We start from the raw sequence: 15,425 nt of genomic DNA on the forward strand, positions 1-15,425 counted from the left end.
ATATATATTTTGATGTTTATAATCAAATATTTACTCCTAGAATTTCATTATTTTCAATATGCTAAATTTAATCAAATTTATATATTTACATTGAGTCAAGATTTCATACTAGTATATACACATATATAGAATAGAGTTTATAAAAAATACCCATATACCATAATAAAACTTATTTTGTGTACATAAAATTGAAGCAATTGAACAAAATATATCTTTTTTTATTTATAAACGTAGTTGGAGCACCATTAAACAGATATAAATTTCCTTGTAAAGCTATACACAAGATGTTGTTTCAATATTAAAAAAAAATCTTTGGATATCTGAATTCCATATCTGACTTCCAATGGATTTTTAATTAAAGAGTTCAATAATTTAAATAGAAGACTTCAGCTTATCATCTAGACTAGGGAACAAGTACTAGGTTATATTAACCTAGGTATTTGGCTTACAAAATATTGTACAACGTTTATCCATCTTTAGTTTTCAAGCATTTTTCGATTCGGATACTTAAATTGTTGGTTTATTTCTACCAATGATACAAGTTCTGGTTGGCTAATAATTAATTGTTTTGCATTCGCAGAATACGCAGCTTGCTGCGACGGATGGACCATGAGACCGTCGCCTACGAGGATATGCAGCGGAACCTGCACTATGCGGCGCGTGTACTCGAGGCCGTTTTCATAGACGAGTCAAGGTAGGTGGATGCATTGTATATGTGTTGATTTTGTTTGTGTACTTGAAGAACTCGAAGCTGTTCTGCACCATTCTATTCTAATCCTAACTCTAACGACGAACCGGCTAAATACAAGTATTTGCTGGTGCTTTCGGGGATCGTCTAATTCTCTATATAATACAATGTTTATATAATACAATCGGTTCAGGCTTTAGCGTATTAGTATGTCTCCTCGTCATATAGTGCTGATTGAATTGAATTTCTATTTGGATTGCGCACAGAAGGCAAGCTTCAAACAAAGTTTCATAAACCGGAGAATTTACATACATTTCTCATTCCAAACAATCTTAACCCAAATGTAGCTATCGACAAATGTCTTGGTTTTTCTTTATGTTTTTTGTTTTTGGTTTTTGATTTTTCTTTTCACTTTTACAACTTTACACGTTTTTTATATATTTGTTTTTTTCTTTTTTATACATGTGTGTGTGTTTGATCAGAAGCCCCACATCAGGTAAAAGTAAATTGGGGCAGATTGCGTCTTCATCCGTTGAGAGCGAAGAGTAAGTCTTTTTAGAGCCAACTTCAAAAATATTGGTTTGTCGTTAACTTTGTTAAATTTTTTTTAACTCTATCTCTCTATCTGTCTCTCTACCCCCATTTAATAACCCTGCCCCAACCGCGCGCTCATATCAAACAGTAAAAAAATATACTTATCCAACACATTCTAAATTCATAGATCATTCCACTCAATCTCTTTCCTAAACTGTTCTTCTCTTTCCCCCTCTTTCTATCTCTATCTACCTATCTCTTTCTAACTCTATTAACTTTCGTTTTGAATCATACTTTGTAGTGCTATTTTCTGTTCTACTGACTTTACCTAAACTATTATTGCCTTGCTCTGCAGTTCTGCAGCAAAGTTTATCATATTCAATTCATTATAAACTCATCAAACTCATAATATATACAGAGAACGCGTGTATTTTAGCTAGTCTAGTCAAAACATACACAACAACAACTACTGCAACTATTACTACTGAGAATCGTGTGATAATTCCCGTTTGCAAAGCTAAGCACCGTATTATTGAAGAACTGTCTCACTCTCTATATATTTATATAAATTTTAGATTTTTCCAACAACATAATATAGTTCAAATTTTCGGTGTATTAAATTATTGATGTCTCTCTACTCTTAAGTATAGAGTTGGTTCCCCTCGTGCTCTCCAGATGACAACTGTTTTCGTATCTTCTGACTCTACTATTCCCTATTTGATACTCGTTACTCGCTCTAAACATTACTCGTTACTGTACGCAAAACGAATTCAATTTGGGGCCGTTTCATTTTTAGTTAATATTTACAGTTGGAAAGGCAGCATTGCATTTTTATTATTTACCACAGATGAGAACATAGTTTCAATTAAAAGCCCAAATTCCCCATGCGCCTGTCATTCACACAGTGCGCATTTAATATGGACGCCATTCAGCGCCGAACATGGTGTGTGTGTCTGATGGTTGGATACGCCATAAATTATGCACAACATCCTGACACGATTGTTCGATTTGCATTGCCAAATATGGGTGGGATTCAGTTGGGTTTGGGTTGCACTCGAGCAGAGCTCGCTCGACAGCCCAAAGTATGCAACACTTTTTATCTGCGAGCTCTCGAGCTTTAGTGTGTTTCTGTGTGTGCGTTCCTTGGGCAACTAATGTACTCCTCGCTTAAATTGCCTTTTAACCCCAGCAAAAAATCAAACAAAACAAAAATCTAAAAAAAATACTATCAACTGATGTTCTATTTATTTTTTCTTTCTATTGCCAACCATTTTTTGAAATTCACAAAATTAAAAAAAAAAAAAAAAAAACAATATTTAAAATGAATATGCCAAACAACGAACCGTACCATAAATTTGTTGTCTGTACCGGTTCGCTTTTACTCACTGCCAACTGCTGTGCAAAAAAACACTTGACCCCCTCCAATCTTCCAAACGACCAATCGCAGCGAGGCTGCCAGCAAAAGCTGCAACGGCAACTGTAAAAATCTAAACAACAACAACTCGAATGGCAGCTGCAGCTTACACAAGGCGCCTGAATCAGAAGTAGCGGTGACGACAGCGACGGTAACGTCGACTGAACAACCAATAAATACCGCAGACAATCAAACAAACCAAGGAGCTCTGCCGGCGTCGCTCTCTGAGACGCAGGTACCCAAAGCACTGGAAACAGTCAGCGAATGCACAACAGAGGAACAAACGGCTGCAGCAGAACCAGCAGCAACAACAACAACAACAACAGCGACGTCAACGACGACGACGGCGACGACGACAACAGTTCCAACTGAGTCAGCTGGTGGGGCTGAGGCTGACGCAGGTCAAAGTGTTTCCAGCAGTAGCAGTTGCAGTAATAAAGCGACCGTTCAGCGACAAAGACGCCTGCGCACACCGGTCTGGGCGAGATCAATGTCGACGAATAAAACGTACTTGCAAATGGTTTATATTGCATAAATTAGAATAACTTATATGTATTTTCAGTTGTTTCTTTTTTTTTGAAATCCTTAACTTTTAAGTTCTCTTTTACGTTGTTACGTTACGTTAACAAACAAAAAAGCCACAGATACAAACAAACATTAAAACAATTTTTCTGTCTCTCTGTCTGTCTCTTAACTCTACTACTCTTTACAACTTCTGTCTATATACAATATGAAAAATTGTGTGCGTTTCCTTTTCTACTGCTGTATATATTGTCTTGATACTGTCCCTTATTTTATACTCTATCGCTATAACTTTGTAAATATATATGTATGTATGTATATGAATCCCATTTTTGTACACCCCCCTTTATTATCCCTTTTCTTCGAGCTCTGTACTACCACCCTGACCCCTTTGTGTTGCATATGTACAGTCTTAAATAATTCAATTCGTATATTTTAAGCATTTTTGTAAATGTTATCTCATATTTAAATTCATGGCATGTAATTGTCTCTCCATATTTTCAATCACTCTTAAACAATAATAACTATTATTCCTTAATTGGCTTGCGCATGCGTAAACTTTATTCGCGCATACTTAATTTGGGGAGATATCGATAGGTGATTTTATTATTGACTTCTGTAAGCGATACATGTACCGATGTACCAATTGGCTATCGATATGGCTTGTGTTAATTAACAGCGAAATGTTATTGTATGTACCACCGCTATGACGATCGTGTTGTGGCAACGCTGCGCGTGTTTCTTGCCGCCAAAAGTGAACAAAAACACTTGTTTTCGTTACTTAAATTTTTTGCAAACAAGATAAATTGTTTATTGCCCAACGGCCGTGTGCCTCAAGTGTGTGTTGAAAGTGCCATGAGCAGCGAAAAAGTGAAAAACGACAATGAGCCCAATGAAGACTCGGACGATTCGTGCGGCGTAAGTTGAATATACAAATTGCAATGAAAAACGCGAAACTTAATCGCAACAATTAATTTCCGCATGGCACACACATGCAGGATGAATCGGCGAGTTTCACCACAAACAGCACCACCTCACGTAGCAAATCGCCGGCCTCCAGCACGCGCAGCAAACGTCGCGGCCGGCGCAGCCACAAATCAAAGCCAAAAAGCGGCGCTGCCTACAAATACGAGTAAGTCGGAAGCTAAAGACAGCAAGTAATTGGCCTTAAGCTGAATCAATTTCACTCTTCAAGCACGCATGTCAAGGAGAACCATGGCGCCAACATATTTGGCGTGTCGTTCAACACGCTGCTGGGCAAAGACGAGCCACAAGTGTTTGCCACAGCGGGCAGCAATCGGTGCACCGTCTACGAGTGTCCGCGTAAAGGAGGCTTGACTCTTCTTCACTGCTATGCAGATCCGGATGTAAGTAGCTACCAATGTGTCCATAACTAGACATGCCACTCACTTGCCGATTCATGCCATTTCACGCCAGCCCGATGAGGTTTTCTATACCTGCGCCTGGTCATATAACTTAAAGACGTCCGCGCCGCTGCTTGCTGCCGCCGGCTACCGTGGAGTCATCCGTGTCATTGACATTGAACAGAACGAGGCGGTGGGCAATTATATCGGCCATGGCCAGGCAATCAATGAGCTTAAGTTCCATCCGCATAAGTTGCAACTGCTGCTCTCCGGCAGCAAGGACCATGCCATACGCCTATGGAATATACAGACGCACGTTTGCATTGCCATCTTTGGTGGAGTTGAGGGCCATCGTGACGAGGTGCTCTCCATAGACTTCAATATGCGCGGCGATCGCATCGTTAGCAGTGGCATGGATCATTCGCTGAAGCTGTGGTGCCTCAACACTCAGGAGTTTCAGCACAAAATCGAACTGTCACAAACGTTTAGCCAGGAAAAATCAACGCTGCCCTTTCCCACAATCACCAAACACTTTCCGGACTTCTCAACGCGCGACATTCACCGCAATTATGTGGACTGTGTGCAATGGTTCGGCAACTTTGTGCTCTCCAAGTCCTGCGAGAATGCCATCGTGTGCTGGAAGCCGGGCCAACTGCATCAGAGCTTCGAGCAGCTCAAGCCCAGCGATTCGTCGTGCACCATCATCGCGGAGTTCGAATACGATGAGTGTGAGATATGGTTTGTGCGCTTCGGCTTCAATCCATGGCAAAAGGTTATCGCACTGGGCAACCAGCAGGGCAAGGTCTATGTCTGGGAAATGGACCCCAGCGATCCAGAGGGTGCCCATATGACGACCCTGCACAACGCGCGCAGCGTGGCGACTGTGCGTCAGATAGCATTTTCCCGGGATGCCAGCGTTCTGGTCTATGTGTGCGATGATGCAACTGTCTGGCGCTGGAACCGTCGACAACCTACCGCACTCTAAGGGCGCCTTAAGAGTGACCAATCCGTAGATACAAAGCACAACCACAACCAAATCTCAGGTGGCCAAAATCGTAGCACAACATGCATCTAACACTGTGCCTAGTTCCTAGTACTTAGCTCTTAGTCCTTGTCTCAATTAAACCAATTATCTCATATGTAGAAACCAATGGAAAATTGTATTATAATATAGCTGGAAAAAACATGTTCTTAACTTTGAAAATATTTGTGGGTATGGTTGGAAAGCCAGCCAATCCGAGTTCGATGTAAATCGCCAACACACGTGACCATCAGTTTGGCAGTTTTCAGTGCGCTCACACGTAACCACACGCCTGGCCATTAAGCAGTCAGCCAGGTAATTGAAAAGGCAGCCAACTGTATGCAACGATATCCGGAGTGGCACAGAAACAAAATGAATTCGATGCCGTTTTCGACGCGCGGCAAACCATAATTAGTGTGCGGCAACGAGACGCTTTAAGGAGCTACATTTCAGGATCTGTCCCCAGTTGGCCACTTCTCTAATCGCCGGCCAGAGCCAACCAAACGAGCTGCAGTTAACCGCCATTTGTATGCGTTGCTGCACTGCAGCCAAGTGGGTTGAGAGAAATAAATGCGACGAAATTGAAACTGACAACAAAGACTCGAGACTCAACGCGACTCCGCGCTGCACGGTTCGCTGGCAGGCGGGCAAACCAATCCAGGCAGAAGAGCCATAACGGCGCACAAGGGAGTTTTTAAGCAGAAAAGTCCCACAATGATCCTTACACAGCTTGCAGCTAAACGAATAGTGTACAAAGAAGGATTGCGAGGAATTATAGAAGCAATTTGTTGTTTTTTTTTTTTTATTATTATTATTATTTTGTTCCGCATAGACATTTTCTAATATAGCATTTCGGAGTACTTTATTCGCAGAGTAATTTCCGTTAGAGCTCTAACTTGAATTAAAAGAAATTAAGCTACGTCAAGTTTTTCCTTAACAGCTCTGTTAAAGGGTATTTTAGAAAATATTAAAGCTACGTTATTGTTTCGGCTACTCTGCTAAAGGGTATGCAAAGTGTCGTCAAGTATTTATGCGCTCTTTGGTTTATGTGTTGTTTTTTTTTTTTCACGGAATCCTGATTGAGTTTTTGAATCTGCTTTGTTTCAACGTTCGTTGACTGCGCCAAACATTGTTGTGGCTGCTGTTGCTAGTTGAGTGTTTGGCATTTGGAATCCTGCCAAGCAGCAGACCATTTGGATGTGAGTAATTAGCCGCGTTGACAGCGTGTTGTTCGGCTGGCCCATTTGGTGGTTTGCCATTATTGGTATTGAGTTGTCAATTGAGTTTTAGCCTTGGACACGCAAACCCATTGGCCGTCTAATCCCAGACAAATTGCCATTTGGGTATTTTTTTGTTTTCTGTTTTTTGTTCTTTCTTTATTGGTGGCTGGCGGGCTTATCCCTTGCCATTGATCCGTCTGACTGTGCGTCATTTCGTTTCGTTACGTTTATGGCTGATTTCATTGTTCATTGTTTATCGTTGTTGTTGTTTTGATATTACCATTTTCATGTAGATGCAATTCAGCCACCCATTCCCTAACGTCTTCCAACGAAACCGTCTGTAGCAGCAGCTCCACGCATGTGCTCAAATATGCCCGACATAGCATAATCAGCCTGAACGACAGCAGCAGCAGCAGCAGTAAACGAATTATACGCTTGCGGTTTGTCCTCCCTCTCTCTGTCTATCTCTCTTTCTCACTCGCTGTGTAGCGGGGTTTGTGTTATTATGTTGTTGTTGCACTCGCTAAAAATACAATTACCCGCACCCACCAACGCAACAGAGCAGCACAACAGTCATTTCGCAATGATTTGTGTCTTTCAACTCACACTCTCATCTCTCGCTCGCTCACTGCCTCCCCCTCTATGTGTCGCACTCGCACTCTCTATTACTAAGCACTTGTCAGCCAAAAATTAATCAAGCTAACGCCGCAGGACAAGTCACTTGTGGGGCGTCTCCTGTCATTTGAATTTAGTGTTTAACATGTGCGGATGACACCAAAAATTAGTTTAGCATGTCATTTGTCGGCCCACTCTTGAGAAGCCGCCAGGGCCACTGAGCTCAAAAGTCTTCGTTTAACGACATGCCTTAAGCGGCTGTGTGTAGCTGTTATATGTATACTGCGTGAGCTCTCAAAAGCGTAACGTAAGACACAATCAATTACTTACGTAATATGTTAAAGGCACATGTAAATTACGAGCCGGATGCCCATAGATACAAATTTACGTACATACATACATAGATTGTGCGATGCTTTAACTTAACCAAAATGGAATATATTTTCAATCATTCTAAAAATTTAATGCAATCTTCTTTTTTACCGAGCCGTAACGTAATTAATTGCTTTGTCAGCTACGCAAATGAAAGTCTCCAATACTCAATAATGCTTGGAGTCTACACTCATTTGTAGACTTTTGACCAGCCAATGTTATCTTTCGACAGCTTTCTATTTATCTTATTTTTTCTGCTGCTTGCACAGTTCACTTGAAAAATAGTACTGCCACATGGCTACACTGGTGTCCCAAAAAAGTGCTCCACCTAACAAGTACTCTTATCAGTCAACGCGCTGACGCAAGATTTCGTATTGTTTAATTATGATAAAAAAAATAATAATAAGAACAAAAAAAAATTGAAAATTCATAGCAAAATGAATGGTTCTTGCAGTGTCTTCTTTTTGTTGCCCGTCGATATCAATTGTACAAAATTCACAAATTAAACGCAATTTGCGGCTTCATTCATGCGCCGATAAGGTGGAAATCGTTTTGATGTGTTTTTCAGTTTTTTGGCTCACGCACTGCCAGACGCGTGTGCCAATATGTAAAAGTGCAAATAAAAACGCGCAGTTCCGATAAATCATAATTAAAACACGCCAATTTCCTGCCGTCATGCTGCAACGATCGAAGCCAACAAAGTAATTGCCACATAGTGTTGCATAAATTCAAATTACGTTTGATTTAAACAAATATTCGGGGCCCAAATACATGTATACCTACACACAAATATACTCATTAAATATGCCAATGAATGATTCATTATAACATTTCACCCGCGGATCGAAATTGCAGGCAATTAAAACGCAAAACTCGACGCGGACCCTCATAAAATAGGCATGGGTAAAAATGTTCCACTTGGTCAGAGTTGACTGCAGAATACTCGTTCATATGCCAATTAATTTATAGGCTTATCAGTGAAGAAAGTGTCTGAAAATTTATTGATCCCAGCACTAAAGGTGTGGAATATACAGTTTTCTTCCGGCTTGCCAATCCCCCAAAGCAATTGCACCAACTATAAAACTAAATAAAACTCCGTTCGGTTGTACTTGCCACGCCCCAAGATGCGTACTTTCGTCTGGGCGGGCTTCCATATACCAAAATGTCAGCTTGGACATTCCCAGTACACCAATATCCTCTTCTCACATTGGCGAACGAGTATCGGAATTGGAATGGAATGAAATTAGGTCAAGCTGTTAAGTTGAAGGTCGCTCCATGATACTTAGATGTCTCTGGGCAGTTATATACCAACAAAATCGTAACAGTTAGCGAAAATTCTGTGGGCAGTAGAACATTTGTATGGATATATCGCGTCGCACTCATCAATCATCTTTCGCGTGAAACATTAGGAACAGCAGACAGCGGACAGCAGTACGACTAAGTGACCCAAAAAGAATATTTACCATAGCAGCGAAAATGCTTTGAAAGGCAGCAAAACACGGCCATACAAAGGGAAAATCAATAATAAATGATGTTAACTGACAATTTTTGCCACATAAGCAGCAGCAGCAGCAGCAGCAATGGGCCCACACACACACGCACGCACGCACATAGGATTTCAGTGAAATAGACGCATTAAATTGCAAGGACCTTTCAGCTGATGTCCGAGCCATTGTTCCTTTCCTTTCCTTTGACAATACAAAACAGCCGAACACAGCGAATACACACTTTAATCAGTCTGGCCATCGGTGCGAATATGCGAGGGCTGCCTCGAAAATATGTGGAGTTGGCCAATATTACTTCTTCTATGTTGAAGATATTTACATCTTTGGCTAAAACAAGTCACAAAAGCCTGCAAATGGAGATTTGCCTGTAATAGTTGGATAAGAGTTTTTCATTCTCCTTTAATTCACCCAGTTTCACATGAAGTATGGTCCAAAAATCAGTTACCACTCTCTGGCAGCATTGTAAAACTCACAAAACCTAATGATTTCATGCACGCAACTCGCATCTGTGTTCAGCTCATGTGATGCCGCATTCTACAGAGTCTGTCGGCCGCTTTGTGTGTGGCCCTTCAGAAAATACAGGAAAATCATTGGCAGAAAACAATGCTGCCAATTTGGTCGCAATTTCCCGTGTTCGCTGGCAATGACAACAACGCGTCGACGACGACAACAACAGCAAAAGTGCTTCAGCCGGAGGCGGAGGCGGAGACGGAGGTAAAGGAAATTGCTCGCATAACTATTAAGTGGCATATTTCTGGGAGCTCCATTGCCGGTTTGCCCTCAAATGAGCCTTAAAATCAAGCTCAAACATTTTAGCGTTGGATAAAGAAGCCACAAAATGCTACGCTAGGCATTCGCTGGGCTAGGCCACAAATGGCCTTAAGCCGAAAATTGTTGCCACCGCTAAAGATTCAATTTCTAAGAAGCTTTTGTTTTGCAAAACTGAGCAAAGAAACTGTCTGCAGCAAGAGCACAGCCAATTAAGATTAATTAAAGCTGTTTAAATAGAAATCTATCTGTGATTTCACATGTCGTCTTCAATTAAATGTGTGCGAGCGAGACGCACATAGTGTTTAGCAGAAGTCTTCAATTGAAACGCTTCACGCAAGAGCGCCACCTGTTGCCTACATTCAGGCGTTTTTCAATTGATACTCGCGTGATTTCAATCTGCGCTGCAAGCTTGCGTGCTCGTAACATGCAAATGTGCCGATAAGTGATGCAAGCAAACGAATAGCACGCAATTCGCCGCGGCGAAATTAAATGCTACAAAACTAATGTAATCAAATGAAATGAATTGAAATGCAATTGCCAAGATAAACAAAAGTGCTGGCGAAACACACAAAGTGTTTGTGTGTGTGTGTGTACATGTGGTTGGGGAAGGGGGGGAAGAAGAGTTTTTATAACGCTTACGGGCTCTACCTTGAATGCTGACCTCAGGGCGAAATGTTGAGTGCCGTCGCGGTTGCGGCGTCCGCCATCTTGAGATTCTGGCAGGCATGCAAAGTCATTAAACACAATAAGGCAAACGTCAAGGCTTAAAGAGGAAGTTAGTTCCTGAAAAGCCTTTGTGCTCGTGATGTTGTCGTGTTTATCAGCCGGCCAGGATATGGCTATAGCCCTGCTATTATTATTTTTATTCCTGTTGTTATTGCTGCTGATAATGCCTTTTAGCATTTTGTATAATTGTTTTGTGAAAATAAGTTGTAAACGAAAAATATACGCGACTGCTTGCATGTCGTTGTAGTTGCTGTTGTAACGGGGTGAAGTTGTCTGCGCCCTGCTAAGGTCGCCACAAAGAGTCCTGTTCTTTTATTATTACTACTTTCTTTTATTTATTTTGTTGTTTGCTGACATAATTGATATGCCCCATACAGAGCCCTGTGCACTGTGTGCTCTGCTGCTGGCGTGTGGTCGAGTGTACTGAGTGTACGAATTACTAGAGTACATAGGGCAAGCAGTAGCAGCAGCAGCAGCGGCACGCACAGGCTCTCTCTCTCTCTCTTTCTGAGTAGGCGGCTTCCTGGCTTGAGCCTGGCCTGGGCCTGGGGCACAGGCACGCAACCAGCTCCAGTTTCGCGAAGTTGTGGAACTTTCGCGCACCTGGCACAACATTTAGTTTAAATTTAACTCGCAACGGGCCAACTACGCGCAACGCAGCAACTGCTGTCCAAAAAGGATTACTACGCTCAACGCGAAAAGGCCAAAAGAAAACCGAATACAAGTATAAAATAAAAACGCTGCACAAATATTTGCACACGTGTGTTCTCTCTGTCGTCCTGCCTCGCTCCGTTGTCATCATTAAAAGCGAATTTGGCGCTAATTGCAAACTGTTGTGACACAGTGCTGTTGCTTAAGCTCGCGCTCTCTCCCACTTCTACTCTCGCCCACTCTCTCTCTCTCTCGCTCACTCTCTGCCGCGCGCTGCTGTACAGTGATAAATTACGGTTAATTTCGAGTGTGCAAATGCGAGCATAGATAGAACAAAAAATAGCTGACATTGGCGCAAAGTCAACGCCGCTCCATGTCTACACCAGCAACAACAACTACAACAACAAGCACAACAGTTAAAGGAATAGCAGCACCAGTAGCAGCAGCAGCAGCAGCAGCAGCAACAGCAACAGCAGAGCGCCCAGCGCCTCTAGCGAGCAGAATCAGAAGCATTAGCTTCGTGATCGTTGCGATGAGTCGCCTGAGGCGTGAAAGCAGCCGTCAAAGCGTCATAACCGTCGAGCTAATACAGTTCATAATTCAGTATCGCGCCAAGGAGACGCAGGAAAAGAAGAAAAGGTGCGACCAACATAAAGTATAGCTCAACAACTAAATTACTGTTATACAATTGCTACACAGTTGTAAACTAAGTTTAAAAAAAGAAAAAAGAAAAAGAAAAAAGTTAAACAAAACCGTTAATAAAGAATGTTGTGTGCCAGTGAAGCGGAGCATGCCATGAAAACGGAATGGTATTACATAAATAAATCCCAGTTAAATGACTCCACAATTTAGTAGTTATCCAAGCAAACAAAAAACTGAAAATAACTACATACATACATATATGCAAAAGGAGTGAAGTGTATTTGCGTTAGTCGTCGTAGCACTTGTCACTCGTACATAGCAATTGCACAAGTGTCCACAGAAATGATGGTACTGGGGGAGGGGCTGTGTCCAGGATGGCGCATACTCATATATTGCGGTCGAAGTTATATAACTTTGCCAGCGTGTGGCTTAAAAGAGCCCACAAACTATGCTCAACTATTTCTGCAACTGGCTGAAAGGCGAATGAGAAATTTCCAGACCTTCAGTTATTCGAAAACTCTTGTTGGCATAGAGGAAGTCGGCTTAGGAATGAGAAATGAAAAGTAAGGAGTGAGTCGCGAGATGCCATATATTTTTCAAATGCAAACGCAATTTCTAGCTGAAATAAACAGAAACTTGATGGAAATCTAGTTACTTATACAAGATCTCTTTGATAGCAGTTCGCTTAACACTAAACAATGAAAGACTCTAAACAATTGTAAGTCAGTTTTTGGGTATCTTAAAGAACTACGTGTTTTCTTCCAAACATCTTTTACATTTTAAAAAAATCTTTATCTTATGTAAGACAAAATTAATTAAGAGAGTGGAAATTGTTTAAGGTAGGGGTGTAGTTAGCCGAATAGTAAATTCAACAAAATAGTAAATTCAAAAGGAAAATGTAAAGAAGTTCGTCATAGATGTGAAGATTATCGCTTATGGGGTTTTCAAGTTAGTTGCAAAATACCATATGGCTATAAAATATAGGCTTTTCCGGAGAAACGCTCCTATTTAATATTTTATAATTTCAATATTTAATAAATCTGTGTTCAAGTATATTATACTTTAATGTTTTGAAACAAAATTTTAAATTTTTCAAGGTTTTTGGGAATCGTGATCATTTTAATGCATTAAAAATTGTTGACATATTTGACTCTCTTGCAACTCCAATTATTCACCAAATAAATGTTTCTAAATATAATTACTTTTTCTATCTTTCATACAGTATAAGAAATGTCTATTTTAAACAACTTTGCCATGTCAACTAAGACAAGTTGCAGCTCATATTTCAAAATTCCTAGAAAATGTATAAATATTTATATATATAATAAAATGCGCATAATTAAATATGCTATTGCTAGCTTAAAAACTTTTGCATTGAAATCGGAGGACAAAAACTGTGCAGCGGGCAAGCAAACACAAATACCATAGCGACATCAAGGGTAGTCCCGCACTGCGACTAATTAAGCATAATTGAATATGACGCTAATTTCGCTAAGGTCCCACAGCAGCTCGATGGCATTCGCTTAAGTGCTCTTGCTCTCAGCTCAGCGCCATAACGAGCTAACCATGATATTATATTTTTTCTGCCAACTAACAATTGTGTGCATGTGTGTGTGTGTGTGTGTGTTCAATACTTGGAAAATGAGTGGAAAATCGTTGCCATAGAAATGCAGTGATTGGGAGAGTCCAGGCTGCCGTAGCTCAAACCTGCCAGATGGACCAATTAGTTTCATATTTCAAAATTGTTATCAATGCCAATTACAAGCATAACATAGTGCTCGAAGGCATCCGGGACTTGTAAGTTCCGGACAAAGTTAAACTTTAAGTTGAAGTTGATATCTATTCGCAGGAGGCGTCATCGTCGTCTTTGGTTCGTCTTGTTGCACGTTGCACGTTTATTTGTTGCACTGCTAGAACTTGGCATGCAATTAGCAAATATTCTCTTAGTCAATACACCAACACAGACATACCCACACATACACACACACATACAAGCATGCACTATGCCCGTCCAATTCTGTTCGTTGCCTTTTAGCCAATTGTTATTTATTTTCTACGATGCATCCCGTTTAATAATGTTAGCTAACCAAAATCGACTTTTTGTTACACTTATCTTACAGAAAAAAAAAAACAAAAATAATATAGAAATTGGTTTTCCAAGCACCAGCCCCAAACAACTTTCCCTCCACCTCCCAACACAATATTTTTATTGATTTTTAAAATAACTTTTATGTTCTCTGTGTTGTTTTAACTTTTTAACACAAAAAAAAAAAAAGCAAAAGAAAAAAAAACAATAACAAAATTGCGCTAACTCTATTTTTTGATTGTCAATTAATTTTCATTTCTTATGAGTTTTCTTAAAGCATTTTATTAGCCAAAAAAAAAAATAATAAAACTTCAAAATTATTTGAAAATCTTTTATGAAACTGAACTAATAAATTGTTTTTTCTTCAAACCCCCAACCCAAACCCCTTTAGGCGCCTGGCCGACGAGGACGATGAGCTCTCCGAGGTGCAGCCGGATGCGGTGCCGCCGGAGGTGCGTGAGTGGTTGGCCTCCACCTTCACGCGCCAAATGGCAACCAGCCGCATCAGAAGCGACGAGAAGCCCCGATTCCGATCGGTTGCCCATGCCATACGAGCTGGCATCTTCGTGGATCGCATTTACAGGCGTGTGTCCAGCTCAACGCTGATGCAGTTTCCACCTGACGTAGTCAAACTTCTTAAGGTGAGTGAGAGTCGAAAGATGCTAGAGTAACTCTAATTTCCGAACTGATCAACAAATAACTTATCCAAAGACTAATACGCCAGAGCTGCTAAGTATAGGCTTTGGGAAATGTTCATTTCCCGAACCTATTGAAAATGGGAGATCCAGGTATAAGTGCAATGTTAAAATATATGTAACAGGCAGAGGTGGGCGTGGCAAATCCCATAATGTATATATATTCTTGATGACAGCAACGAGCTGAGGCGACTTAGTTCTGTCCATTTAACTGTCTGTCCGTCTGTAGGTTTGAACGCGTCGATCTCAGAATATATCAGAGCTAGAGACTTGAAATTTCTTGTATAAGTCCGTATATCCACGCACATATCGATTGTGTTTCCAAAAATCGATAACAACTCCAGTTTTCCTGTTATCGATTAAAAACGCTTTCAAAAATTAGTTCTAAAATTATATCTTCTACATCTTAAGAGCTAGAGTCTCCAAATTTTTAAGGTAGATTCATATGTATTTTATAGAATTTCGATTTTTGTTTTTACTAGCCAGAGCTCAGTTAACAGAAGCAGTTATTGGGCTATGCATTATTATAGTTTGCCTGTATATATCAAAAAAATTCTAGATCATCCAACAAACAGTTTATAATATTTGTGTAACATATG

General features: G+C 40.6%; 2 protein-coding genes across 10 annotated transcripts in view; both read left to right on the top strand.

The window, feature by feature from the left end:
- LOC115563375 (Phosphodiesterase 1c) overlaps positions 1-15,425 on the top strand; it is a 70,214-nt gene that overhangs the window by 50,692 nt on the left and 4,097 nt on the right. For 3 of the 9 annotated variants that reach the window (XM_089257461.1, XM_030386164.2, XM_030386168.2), the window contains 4 exons: positions 581-694; positions 1,171-1,233; positions 2,670-3,143; positions 14,523-14,772. In XM_089257461.1, the coding sequence (XP_089113587.1) occupies positions 581-694; positions 1,171-1,233; positions 2,670-3,143; positions 14,523-14,772 (901 nt within the window). Of the gene's footprint in view, positions 1-580; positions 695-1,170; positions 1,234-2,669; positions 3,144-7,056; positions 7,204-14,522; positions 14,773-15,425 lie in introns of all 9 variants that reach the window. The other 6 variants (XM_030386165.2, XM_030386169.2, XM_030386170.2 and 3 more) reach the window with 6 other exon arrangements.
- Positions 3,456-5,709, top strand: esc (extra sexcombs). Its single transcript, XM_030386197.2, has 4 exons — positions 3,456-4,076; positions 4,157-4,290; positions 4,354-4,525; positions 4,596-5,709. The coding sequence occupies exons 1-4, from the start codon at positions 3,852-3,854 to the stop codon at positions 5,505-5,507; spliced, it is 1,443 nt and encodes a 480-aa protein (XP_030242057.2). The 5' UTR covers positions 3,456-3,851; the 3' UTR covers positions 5,508-5,709.

This window comes from Drosophila navojoa, chromosome 3 (assembly GCF_054131105.1).
Source record: "Drosophila navojoa isolate 15081-1374.11 chromosome 3, UAZ_NAV_1.0, whole genome shotgun sequence".
In the NCBI taxonomy this organism is placed as follows: domain Eukaryota; kingdom Metazoa; phylum Arthropoda; class Insecta; order Diptera; family Drosophilidae; genus Drosophila; species Drosophila navojoa.

What these genes read in the sequence shown, in the direction of transcription:
- esc (XM_030386197.2), top strand. Translation starts at nt 3,852, where the DNA reads ATGTACCACCGCTATGACGATCGTGTTGTGGCAACGCTGCGCGTGTTT. An exon ending in ACTCGGACGATTCGTGCGGC is followed by an intron (nt 4,077 to 4,156) that starts GTAAGTTGAATA and finishes ACACACATGCAG; the next exon opens with GATGAATCGGCGAGTTTCAC. An exon ending in GGCGCTGCCTACAAATACGA is followed by an intron (nt 4,291 to 4,353) that starts GTAAGTCGGAAG and finishes TCACTCTTCAAG; the next exon opens with CACGCATGTCAAGGAGAACC.